Here is a 24497-nt window from a genome sequence, read left to right as displayed (position 1 = left end):
TATAACTAAAATTACAAGCTTAGTGGTCTTAGTGTGCAATAAATATTTTATATGGAAAGGACATTCTATAAATTAGTATGTATCATTGGAACCATTACAGATAAATGAGTAATATTGTAAATTTACTGTATCTGGGTTCTCTTACAGTGCACTAACACTTGAGGATGAGAAAAGAATGTTAGCAGCTCTGATAAATGGATTCATCAAACTGGTGAGTGACAGTTGTGTGCATGTGTTGGGGTACCTGAGAGCTGTGATTTTCTTGAGATCCCCAGGAGAAGCAGGGGCCTGTTTGTGCTGAATCAGAGACTCTGTGTCTGACTCACTCCAGAGCACCGCAGACCCCGATGCGTGTCCTTCGCTGGAATGAGTATGCACGTGTTGAAATACTGTATAGTGTTGAAGCTGCCAGTATTTAAAAGTTAAACAGCCATTAAAGCCTTGCTTCTTATAGCCTCAGAGAGGGCAGTCAGTGGGTTTTGTGAATGAAGTTCCACTACCCAGCTCTAAATGGAACCTACACCAGTTTTAAAAAGCACAAAATAAATACACCTTGTGTTATACCTGTTTATCTTAATTTACAAATAAGATAACTTGCATCATCATATTAGTAGTCTCATAAAGACTCTAGTTGTTTTGCCTTGAAATTAAATTTTAACCCTCCTATCCCTTTTTTGCCAGTAGAATCTCTTGCCCTTGTCTGTTGTGTTTGAGATGTCAGGTTGTTTTAGGGAGATGTGCTCAAGCTGGTTTTATTCTCTAACCAGGTACTCTTGATGCTTGGTTTTTTTTTTTTTTTCAGTCAGAGCTGACAGGCTTTGTCTCTCCTCATCCTCTTTGTTGCAATTCTGTGAATTTATTTCTAGGTGGTTGCTTTCTCTTCAGGTATAATAATTTGCTAGGTAATGTTTTAAATGTCATTTTCATTTATTAAGCTTTAAATGCTGTATAACATTGTATAATTTCCTCTTGGAGGATTTCCCACATTGAATAATATTTGATGTGGCTTTATAGTCTTGTTAGGGGAAGAAAGAATCCCATAGCAGCAGCATGACTGGTTTATTCATTTTAAACCAGCAAACATTAAGATGTGGAAGGAAGAGCAGTTCTAACAGTCACCCTTACAGTCAGGCTTCTTTATGGAAAAACCTGTATTTTTAGAGAGGCTTTTTGAGCCCAGACTCAGCAGTTGCATGGACAGTTGTCTGTAATGTAAGAAGCAATCCTTTGTTTGCTGGTGCAATTCCTTTGATCTTTCACTGCATGGGTTAAATGTAGTTGTAATTTTAATTCTGTAAACGCTACTTTCACATATAGCTTGAGAAATAATAAATAATGCAGCTTTTATTTCTGTTAAAAGAACAAATCCATGTGAATACATAAATGTAGACAGATGCCTGGAGACCATTGCTCATGCTAGGCTTTTAATTGGCAGCTGAGACACTCCAGCTGACAGCACTCAGTCTTTAAATCTGGAGGGCTGGAAGGAGGGTGTTCTCACACAGGGGCTGGTTTGGGCTGCTTTCCTGCCAGCATGCACGGCTGCAGGTTTTCCCATACTACATAAGCATATATTTATTAACCAAACTGGAGGAAAACCTGCTTTTCTCACTGGTGTGTACCCAGTTAGGGAAATACCAGTTGCTGTGGGACACCCTGTAGCAACCACAGATTACCGAATTATCTGAATGCAGATGCACTGGTCTGTTTCTGGTTCAAAACACTGCAAATCTAGGACTCAAATTCTGTTTTCTTAATAAGTACTTGTCTGTAAAGTACAAGATCATGTGGAATGTGGACCAAAAAAACCAGCAAAACTTCCAGGTTTCCTGGAAAGCAAACAGTTAAAAGGATAGAGAGTCTCCAGGTGCTCTTTTGTTGTTAGTGGTGGGGTTTTTTCTTACCAGTATATGAGGATTTTGACTTTACCTGTGGCTTATCTGTATGCAGTTTTCTATTTCTTAAAGTTTATGGACTCTAATGGTAAAATTTAAGGTTGGTTGTTGTTTATTGGTTGGGTTTGTTGGGTTTTTTTTGTATTTTATAGGTTTCGTTTGGCCGTAACTTTGAGCAACAGCTGAGTTTCTATGTAGAAGCCAGGTCAATGTTCTGCAATCTGGAGCCTGTTCTGGTCCAGTTGATTCATGTAAGCTGCAGTTTACGTTGTCTGAAGTGGGGATGTATTTGCAGTTCTCTCTCTCCTGCCCAGATTATTGGTCTGTGTCAAAATGAGCTTGAAGTCTCTTTATCAGGTGTTTTTAGAGCAGACTTTGATCTCGTCTCTCATGTTATCACCCCCAGCTCTGAAGCTCTGGCTTGACAGACACGCATAGTATCATTACAACAAAGCAAACTGATTATCTTGCAAGCGATTTCATGTCTAATAAAATAAACAGCACTGTGGTGCATTCAGAATTTGGGTTCTCTCCTCTGTAATCCTTCATCTAGGAGAGATTAGGCTGTGTCTCCCTGTGTTATCAGCAGAGTCCTGCTGTGACTGGGAAGGTTAATCTTTTTTCTGTATTGACTCACATGTCAGGTGAGCATTAGCCACATCTGATTTCTCTGCAACATTGTATCTTAAATCCTTTTACTGTTTTGCTTTTTGGGGGGTTTTATACAGTGCTAATGAGAAGTTATCATTTTTACACCACCAAGGAGGTGATGACAGCACCATAGCAGGGTCCATTTTGACACTTTCTGTTCTCTAACTGCATGCAGTAAACCATGCAGTTTATTTACTGCTGACTTAATACATATGTGCGTTTTTCTTAATTAATTGCTTTTTTTGTGTGTGTAGTCTGTGAACCAACTAGCAATGGAAACAAGAAAGGTGATGAAAGGAAATCATTCCAGAAAGACTGCTGCGTTTGTTAGGGTAGGTCTGTCTAATGAACCTGAGCCTACCTTCTTGTCAGATGCTACCACCTGCTGCCACATAAGTTTATGATCTTGCAAAAACATTATGTCAGTATTCTTTGACACTGTCTCTCTTTCTCTTGTCACCATTGATCTTTAATGCCAAATGCTGTCATTTAGGACCAAAAAAATGACCTGAAGCATCTAAGAGCAGCTTTGTGTTAAAGAGTAGCAAGATTGTCTCCCTCTCCTAAAGCAGGGTCATTGGAGAGGAGTTTATGTGAAAGTTGGAAAGCTCAGCTGGTCAAATTGTATTTGAAATGAAGTACTTAATTTCTGTGTAACTCAATCACAGAGAGAATGGGAGAGAGGAGGAAAGAATACATTTAAACTTCTGACTCATAGCATCGGTGCTGATAGGCTGAAATCAGTGTTTAGATTTCAGATAAGGCGCACCTTTCAGCTCCAGTGCCTCTGAGTTTGTAGAGATACTCTCAAATGAGCTTTGAACTGTGCACAGGCCATGCAAGTCGCCCTCTTCTCACCTGAAACTAAGATGCCTTCATCCTTGCATGCTGCCATTAATTAATAGATGTTTTTATTCCTGGCACCCCTGCACGATTCCCTGGACAAAGGATAGTGAGCTTCCTCCAACCCCCACGTGTCCCTGCCTCGACCCGCTGGGTTGTCCCTGAGCACCAGGACTCTGCTCTTCCCACTAGAGTCTGGTCTTGAGCTGCTTACCTGAGGAGAGAGGATCTCTCCTAGGTGGAGGCATAGAGTGAATTTTGAGATAATCTTCTGCTAATAAATATTGTTACAATTATTGACGTGATAATGAGACATCTGGAGCTGCTGATGTTGGACTCCACACGATATTTGCTTTTTTACTGAAAGTCTTTCCCACAACTGACTTACAGATTTTAGTTTCTAATTGTATATAAACTCAGCAGTGATTGCTGTAACTCCAAGAGAAGAATTTTCTTCAGTTCTGTTTTCTGTTTGCTTTAGGCTTGTGTTGCCTTCTGCTTCATTACGATTCCATCTCTGAGCAGCATCTTCACGCGTCTTAATCTGTACCTACACTCTGGGCAAGTTGCTCTGGCAAATCAGTGCCTTTCACAAGGTAAGGCATGACTTTGTCTACTTCAAGGTTTATTTCAGAAATATTTCTAGTGGTGAATAATAGCTTGACTGAAATCATAAGTCATGTATTTATGATGTAATTAAAATACAGCCCTGTTTCACGCACTGTTACAGTGAAAACATGTCTTACTAAGGCAACTCTTCAGTTCTAACACTAATGCTGTGATCTCAATAACTAAGACAGCTGACTAGTTGATGTAGTCATGGCTATGAGGTAAGTTGCCCTAAATTTCTTCATATTATGGAAAGCTTGGAATGTTTTTCTCCTGTATAGTTATGCAAGCACTCTAATCACAAATGATGTGCTGTATTATAACTGTGGAAAAGAAACTAGTTCATCTGTGTAGTAGTTCACTGGCTGACAGAACCCTGCAACGAGCTGGAAAGGAATTAAAACAGGTTGATGACATCAAGAACTTGCTGTCAAAGCACACGTGTGATAAACGCTTAGCTAAGGAAACAGGCCACGCTATCAGAGTGAAACAACGGAGCAATACCAGATAACATGGAGAGAGGAACATACATTACTTTTATCTGAATTATTTGTTGACCCAGGGTCTGAGTACAGTTGTTAGCAATCCTGTTATCTTAGTCTTAAGTAACTGGAAATTCAGACAGAAAGGGATTTGGGGGGAAAAAAATGGAGCATTAAGTGTGTGTCACCATTTCATGTGATCGTGTTCCAGTTCATATCATAAATGGAAACCTGTTACTTGTTCTCAAAGTCTTACCATGCTCTCCACTGTTGGCAGTGCCTGACTTTTCCTCTCTAAAGTGATGTCATTCTACTTTGTCTTGCAGTTTTAATACTGTCTTTAAATGCTTTCATATGGCAAATGCTTTTCCTTAACACACTTTCAGTGGAGCTGTGAGGGTAAAACATTGGGTTACTTTGCAGCTTCTTTTATTGTGGCTATTAATTCTTTGGTTTAGCTCTGTACCTGAGAGCTTGTTTTCCCAGCTCTGCATTTACCAGTAAGTTCCAGCTGCACAAACAAGCTGACTTAGGATGCTGATTAAGACTTTTTTAGTGCAGGGTGACTGTTCTGGATCTTTGTTTTCAATCTGATGCTGCCCATGTAGCAAAGCAGAGGGATTTAGAGTAAAGCTGGCTGTTGTGTCCAACTATGTTGTGCAAATAAGAGCTGCAAAGTCTGTTGTGCAAATTCTGTATTGTGCAGTTTTTTTGTACATTACAGAGTTTACCAAAAATGAACTGGCTTTTTCTTCCTGCAGTGTTTGGTTTAATTGCCCAGTTTACCTTTTCCTTTGTATCAGGTTTTGGTTTTGCTGCTGTGTTGTGGTGCATCTCTTGTTGGAAACAAATCCAAAGCAGTTTTTCTGTAATACTTGGGTTTTGAGGACTGTGCCCTGCCCACCCACATTGGGACCAACTCCTGGGTTTAATAATCTATTCACTTATAAACTGCTTTTCAACCATTTTTGAGTCTGAAGTCTTCTCTGAGTGAGATTCCTGGGCCCCAATAATTGTCTTGATTATTCAGTGTGAGAGTTTATAAATGGGCAGGCCTGTTGTTTGGCACATGAACACAGGGTGCTCACTAAACAAAGACTAGGATCCCACTCCAGAATCTTTTAAGGTAGCAGGTGTATGCAAAGTATTATGAACTCAGTCTCTAAAACATGTGTATATTAACCTGAATTTTAGACAAGCAGGAGAGAGGAGCATTTGGTCCATGTCAGCTTTTGTTGAAATGAAAATTTCTGCACAAAAACTTCTGGTGTTCAGTAGCTTTGCTTCCCAAAGGTTTATTGTCACACACTTTTTTGCTTCCTTAGAAAAGCTATTTTGGGCATAATTTGGTATTCAGAGACAAGTCACTTGCATGAGTGATTTAGCAGGTGTTAACCAGTTAGGCAACAGGGACACCAGTCTTGGGAGATGGTTGTGAACTGACTTTGCATATTCTGATGTATTGTAGTCAGATAACTTGTCCTTGAAAGTTTAATCTGGATCTCAGCTGAATGCATTGCCTGTGTGAGAGAAGTGCTGATTAATTCATAACAGGAAATTTAAATCCAGACACTGATCTACTAAAACTAATGCAGCATGAAGTGGAGTTTTAAGAGTGTGCAATTAATGATAGCATTACACTAGGAGGTGAAATTGTGCCCTGTGTGTAACCTTTATTTCATGCTGATTGGAATTAGCTTAATCAGTTTAGAATTGGGAAGAGAACTAAAACTGAAAGGTAATGTACCTGATCCAATAGCTCAGTTGGCAGCAGGGCATGTGTGTGGGCATGTGTGCACAGTTTCTCCTTAAAGATTCCAGCTGTTGTTTTTAGCAAGTTAAATTCTTGAATCACTTTTTCCTGATATTATTTTGTCCTACAGGGAGTCTGGCTCTTTCAGTGAGGTGGCTTTTTGCTTAAAAATTGAATTTCACAGGGTAGATTGCAGTTGGCAATGGGAAGATTTCTCTAAATTGCCGATGGATCTGATTTGAAAACTGAGTAAAATTGCCTGTTGAGGGGTGAGAAGGGGAATTTAACAGCTTTTCTCTTTGTAAAGGGGATGTGTGGCTCCGAACACAAATACCATTTGCTGATCTGAGGATTGCAGTGAAAAGCTCCCAGCAGCTGGAGAGCTGCAGTGAATCTGCTTGTAGGCAGAGGAGTTCGGGTCCTGACCCATTCCCCATCCCTTGGGGCAGAGGTGAGAGGCCCTTGGGGCTCGCTGCTCCACTTCCCCTGTCAGATGGGGCCTTGTCGGCCGGGATTTGCCGCCGTTAGTCAGAGCAGCTGTGTGGTGCTTGTTGGAACTCGCCTGAAGACTTCACTGCTAGCAAACTGTGATTGTAGTTTGTCTCAGAATAGATTTTCATAAATATAGTGAAACTGGGTCAGAAACATGACTTTATAGGCTCATGGAAAGTCCTGACAGGTGTCTGTCCAGGTACACTGTCCAACCTGCACTGAATGCCACTGTTGTCTCCTCTGTCTCCAGCTCCCAAGAGGTGCCTCCCAAGAGGCATCTCTCCTTAGATTCAGGATGTTTTAGGTGATTTTGTCCTGGATGCATAGTTTGTGCCTCTAGAAAGCTTTTTACAAGCCCCCCTCAGAAAGGAGGGCTAGATTTGAGAGATGTGCTTTTCATTTTTCTTCAGCTGAGGCACAGAACATCGAACAATAAATCCTCATCAGTCATGCCTGGTGTCAGGGGGAGTGCTTGGCTTAAATGGAGATGAAACACATGCTCCACTGTGTCATTCTGGGCTTTGGAGGTGTTATTTTAATTGCATGTGTTTCCTCCCTGTGGAAATGCTGCTTTTGCCTGTCAAAGAACAGACAGCAGGATGTTTTAATTGTTGGTCGTGGCATGCAGCAGGTGGGTAGAGATGATGCAACTTTGTGGTAACGTGTGGTGAGCAGCATTTTCATGTTAAAGGCTGTGAAGGCCTTGCCTGGCTTCACAAGCAACATGCTGAGTAACAGCTTCACAAGTAACAGCTGGCTCTGCATGACTGAGGTCACTGGGATATCACCAAGCATAAAACTTGGTAAAAATACAGAGTCTTTGTGCCCCAAATTAACTGATGCAGGTCTGAAAATCTGTGTTTGCTAAACAAAACCAATCCTGAAACGTGCAGTGCTCAATGTACTTGTGTTCTTCAAATGTAGCTGAAACACAGCTTCACTAGTACATTATGAAAGGAATTCCATTTCTGCCTCAAAAAATGTTACCTTTCCATGAATGTTCTCTAAATAAGACAGGCTTCAGCCACACTTTGGTATGGAATATCTGGTAATTAAGTTTTACTGTATCTTCTAAGTAGCATCAGATAACAATTTTTAGTATTCCTTCTTAGTCTCCTCAAGTCTTTTCAGATCTGATGAATATAGATAGAGACAATTTAAGGTAAATAATTGTGAGGAATAACCTGAAGAATTTTTCTCAGTTACAGATCTTGGGACTTCTTGGCTTGTGCTTCTCTGGTGAGATCTGTAAATGCTGTCTTTGTTTTCCTTGAAGGCAGCAAAGTAGCTGTAGGAGAAACTGATGTGATGCTGTTTTCCTTACTAGTAATACTAAATATTGCTTTATTGAACAGAATTAGGACTTGTACTGTTACCTGGGATTTCCACAGCTGGAAACTTCTCCTGTTCACTGAGCTTTTCAGTGTGCCCCTCTCTATCCCAGCCAATAGCTTTTCCATACGATGTGAGAGAGGTGACATCTCTGTCTCTGTAAGCTTTTCAGACTAGCATTTCATATCAGTTTGTCAGCTCCTTGAGCCTGTCTAGCCCATGACCTGTTTTTGGAAGTGTCTAGCAGCATCTACTAAGGCAGCACACAGGAAACAATAATGGAGAATGATGCTGATGAGCTTCCAGCTGCAGGCAGTCTAAATACATCCTTCAACAAAGGTTGCACATGGACCAGGGAATTTAATAAAACAGATGGACCGATCCTTAGGAATGTAATTTTTTAATCCATTTTTACTTTTTTGGCCTTTGTAATGTGGCAGTGAGTTCCACTGTTACCTGCTCCTTGGAAATCTACTGCTTAGGGATTTAGTTCTGTTTAGTTTTTAAGTGTTTCAGTGCATACAGCTGATCTACTACTGATGCTGTGAATAAATCAGTTATTCTTGGTGCATTTTCTTCATGCTGAATTGATAAATTTAGTTGATAAGTTCCTGAAGAACGTGTGTCAGCATGGCTTTTTCTCAGAAGGAAACAGCTCCATGCCTTAGCACATCTTAATCTTCCATTTATCCTTTTGGCAGTGGGAATCAGGACTGCATTCCAGGTGTAAATGCACAGCAGCTGTATTAATGATAGTGACACCTCAGTTTCCATGACTGTCCTCATGATTCTTATCATTGCCTTGCCTGTGGACAGCTGTTTAGGATGAAGTTTTCAGGAAACCATCTATAATGTCTCCAGAAATCTTTCATGAGCGTAAATAGCCCATTGAGAGCTTCTCTTCCTATAGTTACAGCAAGGGCTGTTCCTTTCCCCACGTGCCTTACTAAGATTAGATTTCATCTGCTGCTTTATCGCTCGGAATGGTGAGGTCCATCTGTGGTGCTCTGCAGTCACGTTCCAGACCAGTCTGCAAACACTGTCACCTCCCAGCTCATTGTCAGGACATGTCTTGCTGCAGAACCTTAAGGAACGTGGTGGTCATTTCACTACACTGTGAAAACTGCCTATTCCTGCTCCTTTCCCACCCCCTCCTTTATGAAGCTGCGAATCCTCAGGAGGACTTTACTCCTTGTCTTTCCTCAGCTTAGCTTTCCTAAGGGCCTTTTGTATGAGGGACATGGGTAAATGTTTTTTAAAAATCTTAAGTCTTTGGGTTGGCCACATCACTTTTAAACACTAACTTGCTGTTTCTTTGGAAAACTTGAGAGACTTCTGAGGAATGATTTCTCTCTGCAAAACCCGTGCTGACTCTTCAGTGTTGTATCCTGTTTTTCCATGTGTCTGTTCAGTTGATTATTTTCAATTATTTCAATTCCCCACCTCATATATCCAGGAGAAACCACAGTATTTAACTACAGCATGTGTTATTTCAAACTTTCCAGTATTACTGATTGCATGGACTTTAGAGAGGAGGGCTGAAATTTGTGGTTGGGGTGTTTTGGGGGGCGGGGGAGTTAAGTGGTATGTGTTGCATTTACTGATTACAGCTTGAGAATGAAGTGTCTTGTCTCTAGTGTTGTTACTCATACTTTATGATTTCCCTCTGACTCATCCCTTCCTCTTACTCCTCTGTATGCCTTTGGGTGGAAGTCCTAAAGCCTTGCTAACGATCTGTAATCCTAAAGCTAGCACTAGCAAGCTTCATCCACATAATTACCTTTCTTATCTGCGGTAAATCCTTAGCAGGAATTAGTATGAAATGGTATGAGCCAACATAGTGTGCTCCACCAGACAGCGGTGCCTTCGTGGTGTTCTGTCATCTTTGGGACATCAAATAACTTCCTGTATTCTGGGCTGGAAGTGATGTTTAGAGGGTTTTAAGACTGATAATATTCAGGAGCTCAGGGAAACCCACATTTCAGTAGCATGGCAGGACTCTCACAGCAGCTCACTGAGGTGAGGAAGAGGAGTAGCAAATGTTTGCAGTGCTTGGTTGTTAAGAGTAATGCATGAATTTAGTTTATGACAAAAAGAGGGGAGGCAACAAGACCCCACGCTTGCTTCACATTTAATTCTTTGCACTGGAGTACAAGGCTTCATTGAATTTCCAGTGTCTGTCAGATTGGGAAGCATTAAAATACACTTGACAGTGTTGTAGGACACGAAGGTGATGTGGAATGTGAGGACTGCGTATGGTCCCCAGTTCTGTCCTTTGGGGGGGCTTAGCCTTGTGTAACTGGATCCCTGATTAAAAATAGTCAGTGGAGGTATGTCAGACTCACTCCCTTTTGCTCTTTGGAGGTGGACTGAAGGAGCTTAATTGTTTGCCCATCTCTAATGGCTTTGTCCTTCCTTGGTTTTTTGCCTGCCTGAAATCTTAAGTTAGTACAATTTAATTGATCACAGATTGGAGCAAGTGCAATTTAAGCTAAATTTTAATATGCAGAGAGGTTGATGTATATATGCATCAAATATTTGTGTATATATACATGTATTAATACTACAAATACTAGAAAATATGTGGAGGTCCATATAGCTGTGTGAATGAGTAATGAAATGTGTGTATGTGCATATCGTCATGAATATTGACAATAGCAGAACGTTTAACACCAATTTCACTTTGGTTTTCTGTAGAGGAGTGTTAGTGGACGTGCTCAAGGCTGCCAGCTTTCATAGCCTGAAGGTCAGAGTGGGAAAGATTTACAGGATTATGGTCAACCCAAGTGAAGGAGCTGCTGTGAGAGGGTAAATTTAGCGAAGCATGAAGTATGTCACGTTCGAGCACTGCACAAGATATTAACAGCAGTCTGGGAAGACTTTATCATGATGATTTGTAGCAATGTGCAGGCTGCTCTCCCCTTATCCAGCTTAAAGCAGGCTCACTCTAGAAGCAGTATTGTACTTGGGGCAGATAAGGAAATAGCATCCTTCACTGGAAGAAGCTGCCTTTCATCTTTTTTAAATCAAGAGCTTCACATCATTGTGGTTATTGGTGCTTTTACAGCAGTTCCTTATACCTTTGGAAGCCAGGAAAAGTGGGTGTGTGGTTTTCTCTTGAAGCGTCTCTACAGTAACAGCATGGCACATTGACTTTTAAAAGATAAAGCACTGTTGCATAACCTCATAGCTGGTGTAATTCAGAATTAAATACTTAAGAAAACAGTCAGTGCTTCTGTGACACCTTATTTAGTGAGCTTTTCCTCTGAACTCTGAGTGTGTGATGGATGCTCAGCGGGCTGTCTGGCGTGGTCAGGTCTCTCCTTGCTCCTGGCAGCAGAACCTGGAGGAGGAGCTGCTCTCACAGCTGGTCTTGCCAGGGAGCTCTGCTCTGGTGATGCTCAGCTGATGGGGATGAAGGCAGCTCTCCTTGCAGCATGGGGGGGAGGTCAGGAGAAGCAAATCAAAGCCAATCACAGTTACTCATGGGGAAGAGGCGTTGGGTTTGTGCTTGTGGAGAGATGTCTATGATTGCAGGGAGCAGACAGTGAATTAAGGTGAGGTACTTTGCAGCTCCTCTCGCTGTGGAGATGGATGGATTGCTGCAGAGATCCCTCCTGTCCCCTTAGGGAAGCACTCCAGGAAGCAGGAGTGTCTCTGCACAGCCGTAGGCACTTTGGCATCCAGACTGTTTTCTGAGACACACTTTTCATTTGTCTGGCCACATATTTTGGTTACATGGTGATGTGGGGCATGTGCTTTTTTTCCCTACAAAGACAGCTGTGGAGGAGACAGGGATTGATTGACTTGTGCTAGAACAGACATCTGCTGCTGCTTTCCTTCCTCTAGTAAAGCTCAGAGAAAGATTACTTGCCTTCCTTTGGGTTGGCTGTGTAAACTTAGATGTTTGCAATAAATAAACCCCCATTCTTTCACCTCAATAAATGTGCAGAACAAAAGACTGATGTTGCCTCCAGGGCTCTGCGTTCTGGGCGCAGAAAAGTTGGGAAGGGCTTGAGAGCTCGTGTGCTGAAAAGAAACAAGAGTTAGAAGAATTCCAGCTTTTCCAAAGCACATGTTTCTCTGGTATTCCTCATAAGCTTAAATTAGATATCAGTTGGTACTATATTTAGCAAATTTGCTTGGAGTCCCATGTGCTCAAATGAATTTTTCCAGAGCAAGCTGCACTCCTGGAAATGCTTGTGCATGCCTGCAGCAGTGCCTCCATCCCAGCTGGGTAGCACCTCCTGCCTTTCACCAAGAGCCCTCTTCTTCTCTTGGCTGAAATTGCATTTCACAACCTCAGTCTCCTTGCCTGTAAAATGAAGATATGGTATGAATTCTGAAGGATGCTTTGAACTGTATAGCTTAGCAGCTTGGATGGGCTGTGGATACTTGGGTGTTTGGAAATGTAGCCAGGAAAGTGCTGAAGAATGTTGCTGGTGATTTATTAGATTTATTTTTTTGTGTGTGTACTCTTAGCATATACAGGAGGTCTTCTAGGGTAAGAGGGAAAATGTAGGTTTTAATTTGTGAATATTAAATTGAGGAATAGATGTTCTAGTGAGGTTTTCTGGTTTGGTTTTGTATGCTAAGAGACATGTTAAAGAACTAGAAAAAATCTCTGGATAACTATCTTGCCAAGGCCATAATGGCAGATGGCTTCTGTAATTGCAGTGGTGTCAATCTTGGAAAGAATCAGTTTATTAGGGTGCCCAGCAGTACTCCAGGTTCTGGTTCTGTACTCGTAGTTTACTTATCACACCTGTAAATACACAAGTGAAGCTGTCTGTGCTTCCTGGTAACTTTACCAGCCGTTTGTGAATGTCTCTGAACAAGGTGGTGTGATCTAATGCCTCTCTTCCCCACCCCCCACCCCCCTTCCTTTCAATTAGTCAGTTTTTAATTGTGTGGGGTTTTATTATATATGTGATGTATTGGAAACAGTGGTGTCCCCTCAGTGAGCAGAGGGGAAGAATTACAAGCTCAGTCTCAAGTGCTGTGGAAACTTCTCTTGGGCTTTGACTGCTGAATCTTTGGACTTTCTTTGGGGTAAGTTCCTCTTCTGTAGCCCGACTGAAACAACGTAGAAGCAGCGATTGAATCACAGATGTGAGACTCAGCCTGGTGGGACTGGTATGGATGTGACTCTCAGCCTGGTGGGACTGGTGATGCAGCAACAGTTTTGTTTCTTTTTGTAGCTGATGCTTTCTTCAAAGCTGCAGTGAGCCTTGTTCCTGAAGTGCCAAAAATGATCAGTGTGGATGGAAAGATGCGACCTTCCGATGCCTTCCTCCTGGAATTCCTCTGTAACTTCTTCTCCACGTTACTAGTTGTTCCAGTAAGTTGTGTCTGAATTAGCATGGAGTATATAGCTAGTAGATATTTTGACTTTCCTATTTAAAAGTTGAGAGTAGACTGGGCTTTTGGGAGCAGGAGATGCAGTGGTTGGTTTTCCACAAGCTGGTTTATTCTTTGTGTGCAAAATTTGCTCACCCTGATGTGAAATGGGGAGGTTGGGTAATTGTCTGGAGGTGGAGGTACAGCATTGCCTGCCTCAGTATCTCCTTATGCTTACCTGGATTTGGGGTAGAGTGTTAATCTCACCACCATTTAACTGTGCAAACATCATTCATTGTTTTAACAGATCCTTGCAGAAAAGGGCGATTTTAGCTGGGCACTGGTAAAATTTAATACCTGAGGAGGGAAAAACAGTGAGGTCTAGTTTCTATTGGTTGCAGTTAGTTCCTTTGCTATAGGTTGCCTCATCCTTGGACAGAAAACAGTCATGAGGACATGTGGGTGGCATAACCTTCCTCTTCTAACTAATATTTCACAACATATGACCATTCTACACCCATCCAATTTTTTAACCAGTTGTCAAGTTTAAATACAGATATATCTGTCCTTTTCCTTCCCATGTATTTAGCTGTAGCTAAAGGGTGAGGGAAATTGCAAACTAATCTGGAAGACCTGAGATAAAACTTAGATAGCGAAGGTATTTTGTTGACCTTGGAGAAGCAAGCCAGGCTGCTGACTCTCAGGATTTCACTGCACTGGAAATGTAATGCTTGAAGATTTTACCTCCCTCTGTTAACCTCTGCCCCCCTCTGAGAAGATTCTTCTTCCCAGCAGGAGTTGGCTTAGTTAATAATGGCTTGGGGTTTTTAAAAAAAGAAAAAAAGGAAAAAGTTTGAGGCTTTATTCATTTGTTCTTGGAGAAAGTAGGTTGTTCCTCCTCCCCAGAACATGCCTTGTGGTGTCCTCCCTCTTTTCTTTGACTGTGTTTGGTGAAGCAGCCCAAGCCCTCACACTCAGAGCAGTGCATTCTCCTTTTTCCAGTGGAAGGCTCTCCCAAGCCACACGCCTGGGGCAGTGTGGAGGTGCTGTGTGCTTGGAAGGGCAATGCTGGCACTGCTGTGGCGTGGCACCGCTGCCCAGCAAGCACAGAACTAAGGGGTTTGCAGGATGGCTGTATCAGATTTAGATGCTCCAACACCTCATGGACAGGTGATAGCAGGAGGGAGCCTTCCTCTCCTATTCAGTGATGGGTGAGACCTTGCAATGAATTAACCGGGGTTCAGAAATCAGTGTCCATTGGGATTTCCCCTGTTTACAGCACCCATGATAAGAAGGAAACATCCCCAGTGGGCTGTGACTTGTCCTGCCTGTGTTGGCATTGTTGCACCAACTGCCAGCTCGAAATAAGCTGGGTGCAGTACTGACCCTGCTTGCAGTAACTCAGAGTTGGAAAGCACTTGTCCTTACAGTTCTGTTCCTTCCCTGTTAAAAGACTCTGGATTGTAACTCTGACTTCCCAGTGTAGGTGTTCTTCTGAAGCCCCTATGAGTAATGTACCTGTTTCTATAGCTCACTGGCATTATTTTAATACAGACCTGCCCAGTGTATTTAGCCATAGAGGCTTAGCTGTTAGGAAGCTGGCAGTTAATTCTGTACTGCTGCCCAGTGACCGGACAGCAAAGCATGTCAGTGTGTCCGTGGAGGTGCCTGGGTCAGGTTTGTGAGTGTGGGTCAAATGGAAGGAAGGATTTAGAACAAAGCCAGACCAAATTTTGTAGGGGATATGCAGGAAGCAGACTTCAGGAATGCCTTCCCCAACACTCAGCTTTAATTGTATTGCAGTTTTTGCTTTTATAGGGCTAATATTGTGACTTGAAACACCTGAACACAATGGCAAATCATCCCATTTCTGGTTTGGGGAGGCTGTGGTGTGGTTCTTGACTTCCCTTTTTCCTTTCCTGTAGGACCATCCAGAACAAGGGGTGTTGTTCCTCGTGCGGGGGTTACTGAACGTGATCCAGGATTACACCTGGGAGGATAACAGCGATGACAAAATCAGGATTTATACCAATGTTTTGCATCTGCTGTCTGCAATGACTCAAGAAGCATATATCTACCATGTAGATAAAGGTAATAGGTGTATGGGTGGCTCTGGGTGCTTGTGATTTGTAGTGTGGTGCTCTCACTGTACCTATTTAATGAAGGTTGGGGTAGTCAGTCCTAAAGGAATGGACTCTTCCCCTTGGCACATCCAGATACTGTAACTTAATTAATCATGGGAGGTGCTGCCACGCAGATAGATGGTCAGATCTGTACACCACACCTGGGCAGAGGGGTTTCCTTCATGTGGTGGTGTTGGTGTTGATGCCAATACTTAGAGCTGTGAACCTTCCAAGTGAATATTAGAACTTTGTACGTAGGGAGGGTTTTCTTTTAGTCTGAAGTATCAGCTTGATTTTACTTATTGTTGGTGTTTCATTCACCTTTATTAACAGCTCCAGTTTCCAGGATGTAATGCCCACTCTTCATTGTTTAACTGATGTATATGCTGCTTTGAAGGCAGACTTTCAGCTTTGGAATTTGTGGTGGTCAGCAGTCTTCAGAATAGCTAGAAAAACATTTCTAAAGAGTTTGTATTTTATAAAATGCTTTGACTACTTTAAAATTGAATGGTTGCCTTCTGATCATGGAGAGGTTGATAAATCCAGGTAAAGTATGAAGAGGCTCTCCTAAAGCATACTAGAAGATAGGTGGAGAAGCCAAGCTGGTTTGGCTCGTCTTTAGCTGCAGAGGGCTTTCACAGAGCAGCAGGCTGGAATCTATTCTGCATTCTTCTGGTGAATAGTTTTTCAGTTACCAGCCATGAGAGGTGCATCTCTTGTGGTTAGCAACATGTACAGTGATTTCTGTAAGGAAACATGGTTTAGCTGCTTTCTCTTTCATTCCATTTTTATATGACTGAAATAATGTCATAATCCCCAAATGGGACATTTCCTCTGTAGTTGGATGATGTTTTTTTCTTAAGTGGACCATGTATTTTAAGCCTCTTAAAATGAAGTTTACTTGAGAATGGGGGGGTCCCCTTTTATCTTGTGTGCTCTCTGATTTACCCAGAATACACTTAAACTTACCTACTTCTTGTAACTTAGTAAAACATCATAAATAAATGAGGCCAAAACACATATTTAAAATCAGAACTATATAAACTGTAAAAACTTAGAAGATCTCTCTCCCTCCTGAAGTTGAGAAGACACTTTTCTGAATTTCTCTCTGTGACTCCGAGGGAGTTGAGGTTTTCTTTTTAAGAAAGAAAAGATTTAAATGCCATTTTCTGCAGAAGTCTTACTGCTTTCACTAAGTAAAGCACAAACAGTTTGGCCCAGTCTTGCTGCCCTTGAAGGGGATGCCCATACTTTTTGAACCAGCAGGAGCAGGGCGTCTGTATCCCTGGAAAAAGGGAAAATAGACACAGTATGTTGCTTTGTGTTTAGGTCTAGCAGGTGTTTTGAACCTGGCTGCATCCAGGCATGCAGGACTGGCTTTAAGCTAGGTGATTGTTTTCAGTGTTTTGCTCTTATCCAGGGGATGTGTTGGCACTTAAACAAGGGTGTTCTGTCTGTGTTTCATGGAGGAGGGTCAGTCTGTAACTTCCAAATCTGATCTGCTGTAAATAGCTGGTGTTTTCAGTGGCAAACAGATGCTTAGCTCTCCAGCCAGACCTAAGCTTGAATTCATCTCTGCAGTTGACTCCAATGATGCCCTCTATGGTGGAGACTCCAAGTTCCTGGCTGAAATTAATAAACTCTGTGAAACAGTGATAGCACAGATCCTGGATCATCTGAAAACCCTTGGAAAAGAGGAGGTATGTTCTTACTCTGCTTGATGCGGTGCACAACCAAAATTAATTCAGGGTTAAATAAACAGGCCACCTTCTTCACCAGGCATTGGTCTCTTAGGAAGCTCCTGGAACCTTGAGGTAATGAGGACGTGAGGTAATTGTACTTAAACAGGGAGTCAGTCATGGTGGCAGGCTTGTGGCAGAAAGACCTAACGATGTGACAGAGATTGTATAGCAATTACAATACATGCTTAAGATGCAGGGTAGAGGTACAGGCTGAGCTCTGCTGTACATGGATGGTCTGAAAGAATCTTTGGGGAGGTGAAGCTGCTCCAGGCCGCTCGACTGGGGCAGCACCCCAAAGGATGTGGTTCTGCTGCAGTGCACAGTGGTGGCTGCACAGCAGGATGGGGAGGTTGGACTTGGCTGCTTAGCTCTGAGTTATCCCTCTCTAGTCCTGATGTAGTCTGGTTGTACAATGCTCAGTGTGGGATAACTTTTTCCTTGTGTGCCTATAATGAGCTGCTGGTATTGCAGTTACTGGCCTAAGCTGTGGAACTGGAGATGGTGCCACAGTCACTCCTTTGATCTCAGCATAGATAACCCTAAACACTCATCTGTCTTTCCTATTGTGTACTCCTGGCTGTCACCTTTCTCTCCCTGTAAATCACCCTATTTTCTTGCAAGCAAAGTGAGCAGTAGCCTGAAATGTCTAGTGTGAGAGCTCACAGTCTGTCACTGGGTAACGTACAATGGAAACCACCTCTAATTTGTAGAAGCTTTGTGTTCCAGACACATCCCAGCAGTCAGGAGAGTGGTGTGGAGGGAGGGAAAAGGTGTTTCCTTTGTTTTAGTACAGAGCTGTGATTGCCCAATGTAAAATAAAGAGAACACTAGGCAGCTTACTGGATTTTTTGGATGGAGTTCAGCAGCTCCGAGAGGTGCAGCTGAACGGATGGGATGTGAGAGGTGGGGGACTGACCTACCTGTGTCTGAGACAGAGCCCCCCCACAGCTTGTGGACTGGAATGGGGGGGCAGGGCCCGATTAGTTTGGTGGAGGTTTGCTCAGTAGCCTGTAGCCTTTGCTAACACAGATTGTGTTATTTGGGGGATGCTGGGCTAAGTTTAGCCTTTTCTCTGCCTTTTGCTATCCTGTTTATCCTTGCTTGAGCAATTGTAGAGCAGTGAGATGAATAAACCCTTTGCTCCTGTGCCTCTGCATCCCTGCACACATCACCACAGTGAAGAACAGCGCTTCTCCACAACAATAGCAGCAGCAAACACCCGTTCGTGCGTGACTAAGACTGCTCAGGCAGGTATCAGAAGGATATTTTTAATGGAGTTTCAAGACTGTGGGTTGTGTATTGAGGCTTTTTTTGCATCTGACTCCTGTGTGGAGTACATGGGTGGGAATGTTTGTGTAGGGCTTGAAATCTGCGATTTCTGAAAGGCTTTTTTCCTCTCTGCTTTCAAGCTTAATACTCCTGAGTAAGGAGATCCCGTGTTCCTTCACTGAAGCAGTTGCTGCATAGAAAACTAGATCTAAAGCTCAGCAGCATGCATATGGGTCCTTGCCCTGTCTTTGCCTCTGCGACCTTGGGCTTACTCCTCTGCCCATCCTTATTTCCAGAGAGTGGGGGTGTTTATTTTGCTGCCTTGACCACTTTAGATAAGAATTGCTGTGTAAGAATGAGTTTTTGAGGCGGCTGCTGTCACTGAGGAAAGAGCTGGTGAGAATTTTGCCAGAGACCCGTGTTAGTGTTGAAGTCACACTGATCACAAGATCCCTGTGGTGCTGGGATTGCTTCAGTGCTGGTGACCTTTCATTATTCAGCTGCTTGCTGCTCATTGCAGTGAACAAGCCTCTGATGAGCCTCTGTTTGTATCGGTTCATTTCCTTTAAAAACCAAAAAGGAAAATGTTGGGTTTTTTCCTCACAATGAAATGCTTTCAGCACAATGGCAGCTTGGTGGGAGCATCATGTGTTCACACAGCTGGGCGTCTGCAGCCTGCGAGGCCGCTTCGCTTCTGTTCCAGGGCTTGAATGGGAAGGTGCAGATCTGGACTGTTCTGTGAAGTTAGTTAGAGCTGTGTCTAGTACCTGAAAGGTACTATAAATAGGAGGGGAATCAACTTGAATGGCAGGACAAGGGGGGTGGATTAAAGCTAAAGGAAGGAAGGTTTAAATTGGATATTAGGGGGAAGCTCTTTCCAGAGAGTGTGGTGAGGGGCTGGAACAGGCTGCCCAGAGAGGGGGTGGGTGCCCCATCTCTGGAGGTGTTCAAGGCCGGGTTGGATGGGGCCCTGGGCAACCTTGTGTAGCTCCAGGCCTGGAGGTTGGTGTCCCTGCCTGTGGCAGGGGGTTGGACCTCTGTGATCCTTGGGGTCCCTTCCAATCCAGACTAGTCTGTGATTCTATGAGGGTGTACCAGAGAGCCCTCCTGCCTTCACGTGTGTGTGGGGAGACTAATCTTGTCCTCTGGGTTTCTTAGCAGTGTAAATACCTTGTCTCTTGCTACTCCACGATCAATATCCAGATGGAGTATGTTTTATCCCACTGGCACTTCTGATCCAAAGCACGAAGAACGTGTTGCTGTGTCCTAGGCAGCCCTCCCTCCCATCTGCTACACGGCAGATACTGGACCTCTATAGCAAGTAGCAGTAGGAAGCAATTCCTGGGGATGCTCCTGAGGCTTCTCCTTTCAATGCAACTGATTTAAAAATTTTATATAGATTTATAAAAACTTCAGTTGATCTCTGTTCATCGTGGTGGAAGGCTGTGTGCTGCGTGGCTGATGCAGCACAGTGTGGCCAAGCTGGCTGGATCCTGTACCTGAAGGACGTTGATCCTGCAAGAGGAATGCTATGGTGACACTGAAGTGTAACTGCCTCCTCTGTTTGTGTCTTTGGGAGTTGTAGTTGTTGTGTTGCTGCTGCCGGAGCAGAGGGATAATACCTCTCGCTGGGACGGAGCACAGCCCCACACTCCCCAGTGATGAGGAGCTGTTGCTTTGGTAGTTTCATGTAATTAACTCTGTGCTTAGGGAACTTCTCCTGGGGCCTGGAGCAGCTCTGAGCATCGCATGTGCGCACGTGTGTGCAGAGTTTGGGATGTGCCAGATGTGTTCTGCTTGTACAGATGTGCTGTGTGGGTCACATGTGCAGCAGCCTGATGCTTCCTGCTGGGGCACACCGTATCCCCTCTCAGGTTAGTTCTGTGATGGCAGGGCTTTCTTCCTCCTTTTCCCCGTTCCTCTGGAGGACTGAAGGTTCAACCTGTGTGACTTCTTTGATAACAGCATCTGACCTCTCATCTGTGGGCAGCGAGATGGGGAATGAATTTGGTTTCAGTCCCTTAGGGAAAGGGCAGAGGCGGCGTCACTGTTGTGTCCGGAGAGCGGCAGCCGCAGAGATCGCTGGGCTCCTCTTGCAGGGGCAGCTTTGTGTCTGGGTATCAGCTACCCTCACGTGTATTGAACCCAGAGGGAACAAGTATTAGGTTTTATTTTAATTACTGCCAGTTTTGGTTTAATTACTGCTCTGCTGCTGCAGTTTCTGTGTATGAGGGAACTGTGCTTTCCTGAGCAACATCCAAAGGATGGCTGCAGCAGAGCAGTCTAAACAAACACTACGTCTCAGATGCATCCAATAGTAATTCAGGCCGTTTAGCATTATAAAACTCACTTTGTAGCAGCAGGCAGACTCTAAAATAGCATTTTGATCACTTCTTCTGTTCCCACACCCCCATGTCAGGGCAGTAGCACCTGGTGGGGCCCAGACAATCCTGTGCTAAGCCTACAACTCCCCCACAGAGGCCAAAGGGCAGGGTGCTCCCCCATGGCAGACGGCGTGAAGCCAGGGTTCTCCTCAAGGTCCCTGCTCAGCAATTTTAGGGAGAGGAGCTGCAAATACGGTGCCAGTATGTTGGTAACGAATAGCTGGGAAAATGGGTCTTTGGTGAAATATATAAAAGCAGCATAGACTGCTGGAAAAAGCCTGAAGTTGTGTTAATCTCAAGCAGTGACCATGGTGTCTCTGAAAAACACAGTGTCACCAGTGATGCTCGTGTGGGGCTGGTCTGTGGGAGGGCGATTTCTGTGCAATTAGAGGGAGTCTTGAGTTGAGAAGGTGTCAGAGCTGCACACTGTGCTGTGCCGAAGCGGGACAAGATGCAGCAGTTTGCTCAATCACTTCATTCACAGCAGCTGGATTCATGATGGTCGCTGCTCGTTGCAGTTTGAATGGTGGTTGTGTGACTGTCGCTCTGTGTAACAGAATCTACCCCTTGGGCCTCAAACAGTTTGGAGGGCCCAGAGAGGTTCTGCTGGATATTTTGGGATGGCTGTATGGTAATACAGGAATCTTTTTTCATTACAGACCCTAAAGCGACAGAGCCAGTTGGCCCTCTACTTCTTTAACACTATTTTAGCTCATGGGGATCTAAGAAACAACAAATTAAACCAGCTTTCAGTCAACCTCTGGAACCTGGCTCAGAAACACGGCTTTGCTGACACCAAGACGATGGTAAGGAAAACAGATAACAGACAAAACTTAGTTCCCAAAGACTTTTTCACCTCCTTGTTTGGGAAAAGGTGATGTTTTCTTGATCAGAATAAACCTAATCGTTTTTACAAGTCTCTCTCTCTCTCCAAAAAAGTTAAATTAGCTTTTTAAAAAAAAAGCAACTTTTTTTTTTTAATGCTTCTTAATGAATTAGGCAGGGTCTCTTATTTCATGTGGTCTGTATCTTTCTGTTGCTGTGGAGTGTATTTCACACGTTAAAGAACCCAGGAACAGTGGGTGATACAACTTTTTTTTCAGTATAGAAACCCATCTTTAAGAGCAGCAGCACTTCTACTGGCTGGAGGAACTGTGTGCTGGGCATGTGGGCGTGCTGGAGCCTTTAAGGGCTACAGGGTACGAGCTCTGGAGCAAGAAATCCGAGTTCCCCTGTAGACGTGGGGAACATCAGGAGTCTCTTTATTTGTGTCCATTAAGCAATGGCCGGTGCAGTGAGGCCAGACAAGGGTGCTGACAGTCTCTAAATGCTTCTCCTGCCCAGGTGAAAACGCTGGAGTACATCAAGAGGCGAAGCAAACAGCCCGAAATGAGTCACTTCACAGACCTGGCGCTGCGGCTTCCTCTGCAGTCCCGGACCTGAGGGACAGCCAGACAGACAGACAGCTCTTCCCAGGAGATGACTGAGCAGGAGACTGTGTGGCTGAGGCCAGAAATCCCAGACCCACGTTTTGGCTGGAGGAGTTCAGTGTATTTGTATTTTTCATAGTGGGACAGGTTTACCTGCACACAGGTAACACTGCTCAGTGCCGTAATTAAATCTGAATTTCTGGTTCCAGTTTTACCATTCTATTCTTCAAACACTGATTCAGACTCAGTGAAGGGTATTGTGAACCTCTGTGGTTGCAAAAGCCTTTCCAAATCCAACCTGTTGTCACTTCAGCAACAAAGGAAGAAGCTAACCTGCACGGATCGATTCACAGCCTCTGAGCTCTCCCACTTGCAGGACAGCCTTTCTCCTCTGTAGAAAGCAGGATTGCAGTACACTGAAGTCATCTTTCTTCTTTGGGATGCTGCCAAGGTTTGTTTGGTCAGTTCCAGTATCGGAACGGCCAGAGTGTTCCTCTTCCCATTCCTACAGTACATTTTCACAGACATGATGCTTTCCTTTTAGCTCAGTGGTGCTTTGGAAAAGGGGAGGAATCTTTTCAGCCCTGTCTGCAAAGGAATATGGAAATGTATGCAAAGTACCACCTGCAGAGCATGCTGTGTCACTGAATAAAACAACGGGCAGTTCCTCTGTTTGTGCTGGGGGGTTCTTTGTGTGTACAACTGTTTCACCTTACCCCTGTGGGATTCAGCTCTGCATAGTGCTGTTACACCTGATAAATCTCCTGCTCAGCACTTCTGTCCCACGGGAAGGGACCGTGCTGAGACCCTCATGTATTGCTGCTTTCACTTAATGGCAAGTGCTTTAATGAGCTAAATCCTTACATGGATATTAAGGTACATTTTTGGAAAATGATGTTTTATTTTGCTGAGGCCAAGTAATCAGTTTTGCTAGAACCATGCATTTATGGAGGTAGCAAGCTGGTAATAAATACCTCCCAAATTATGAAACGATCCCCATGGCAGGTTTTTCATCTCCCAGTGAAGCAGGGTACAGCTACAACAGGTATTTTGTGTTAAGGTGGGGAAGAGCTGATCTGGCCCCCTTGGGTTACACGCTGTCTGTGGGAATACAAGATACTTTGAAGTGGCATCAACTTAATACTGAACCTTTCCAACCTTTAGTACAGAGAAGTTGCATGAAGTCTCCTTAAATAATTCTGTTCAAAGCTCCCACAGACAGTGAAAGAAAGGCTGGCACTGCACATGTAATCACGTCCTGCTTCCATTTAGCCTCCCTCCTTGCTGCAGCTGCACAAAGCCAACTCTCAACAGCAGATAGAGGATTCTTCCTGTTGGGCTTTGAAACAGAAACCACAACCTGGGTAAGTGGGGTTAAACTCTGAGCTCTCTACACCCCCAAATGTGCAGCTCTGTGGGGCAGTAACTGCCCTGAGGGGCAAACATACAGCTCTGAGCCCAGGGCGGGGGGGTCCTGGTTCTGTGCAAGGGAACCCTTAGCACAGCCCTACAGAGGTCCCAGCCCTCCCCCTGCCCCACACTCCCACGTTTTACCCCTTGTCTAACTCTGTTGTCTATATTGGTGCAGGACTGCCACGAGAAATGCTTTCAGATGTTTTACTGCTAGTTTTATTAGTGCAAAAATAGCTCAAAGGCAGCAGAAGGCTCTGGTTGGTTATCAGGAGCACACTCCAAACATCTAGCTTAGAAGCTAACATAACCACTCCAATCAGCTGCTTTTGGCTTGCTTCCATGGTAGAGCAAAATTAATTAGTTGAAGCACTCTATTTATTACAGCTCTCCTCATCTGTGTACACCAGCTCTGCAGGCCAGACAGAGTTCAGCTGCTGGACAGAACGCTGACAGCTCTTCCCCAGCTACGTGTTTGTGTGGTACTATGGAGTGCAGGGTGCCAGGCCACCCAGAGCTGGGGCCCAGCCACTCACAGGACACAGGAGAGCCCTTAGCCAAAGGCAAGGTGAGGGCCAGCATCACCCCAGCACCTGTGCCAGCACCAGGACACCACCAGTCACCACCAATCTGAGACTGGTCCACAGCAGGAAGCTGTGTTTGTCCCTCTCCTCAGTGAAGTCACTAGTCAACATTTTCCTACTCGATCCTTTATTTTAACTTTTTTTGCCAGGCAAACAGC

At 43.9% G+C, this 24497-nt stretch overlaps 1 protein-coding gene across 1 annotated transcript in view; it reads left to right on the top strand.

The window, feature by feature from the left end:
• VPS35L (VPS35 endosomal protein sorting factor like) overlaps window positions 1-23012 on the top strand; it is a 46638-nt gene extending 23626 nt beyond the window's left edge. Inside the window, 9 exon segments of the mRNA XM_084271017.1 lie at window positions 148-211; window positions 2048-2146; window positions 2801-2878; window positions 3871-3985; window positions 13259-13398; window positions 15323-15488; window positions 17102-17220; window positions 21575-21721; window positions 22260-23012. Of these exon segments, the coding sequence (XP_084127143.1) occupies window positions 148-211; window positions 2048-2146; window positions 2801-2878; window positions 3871-3985; window positions 13259-13398; window positions 15323-15488; window positions 17102-17220; window positions 21575-21721; window positions 22260-22358 (1027 nt within the window). The 3' untranslated portion in view covers window positions 22359-23012.
• Window positions 23013-24497: the final 1485 nt, after the last annotated feature.

This window comes from Gallinula chloropus (genome assembly GCF_964237585.1).
Source record: "Gallinula chloropus genome assembly, chromosome: 15".
Lineage (NCBI taxonomy): Eukaryota > Metazoa > Chordata > Aves > Gruiformes > Rallidae > Gallinula > Gallinula chloropus.
This window is presented reverse-complemented; position numbering and strand designations above follow the sequence as displayed.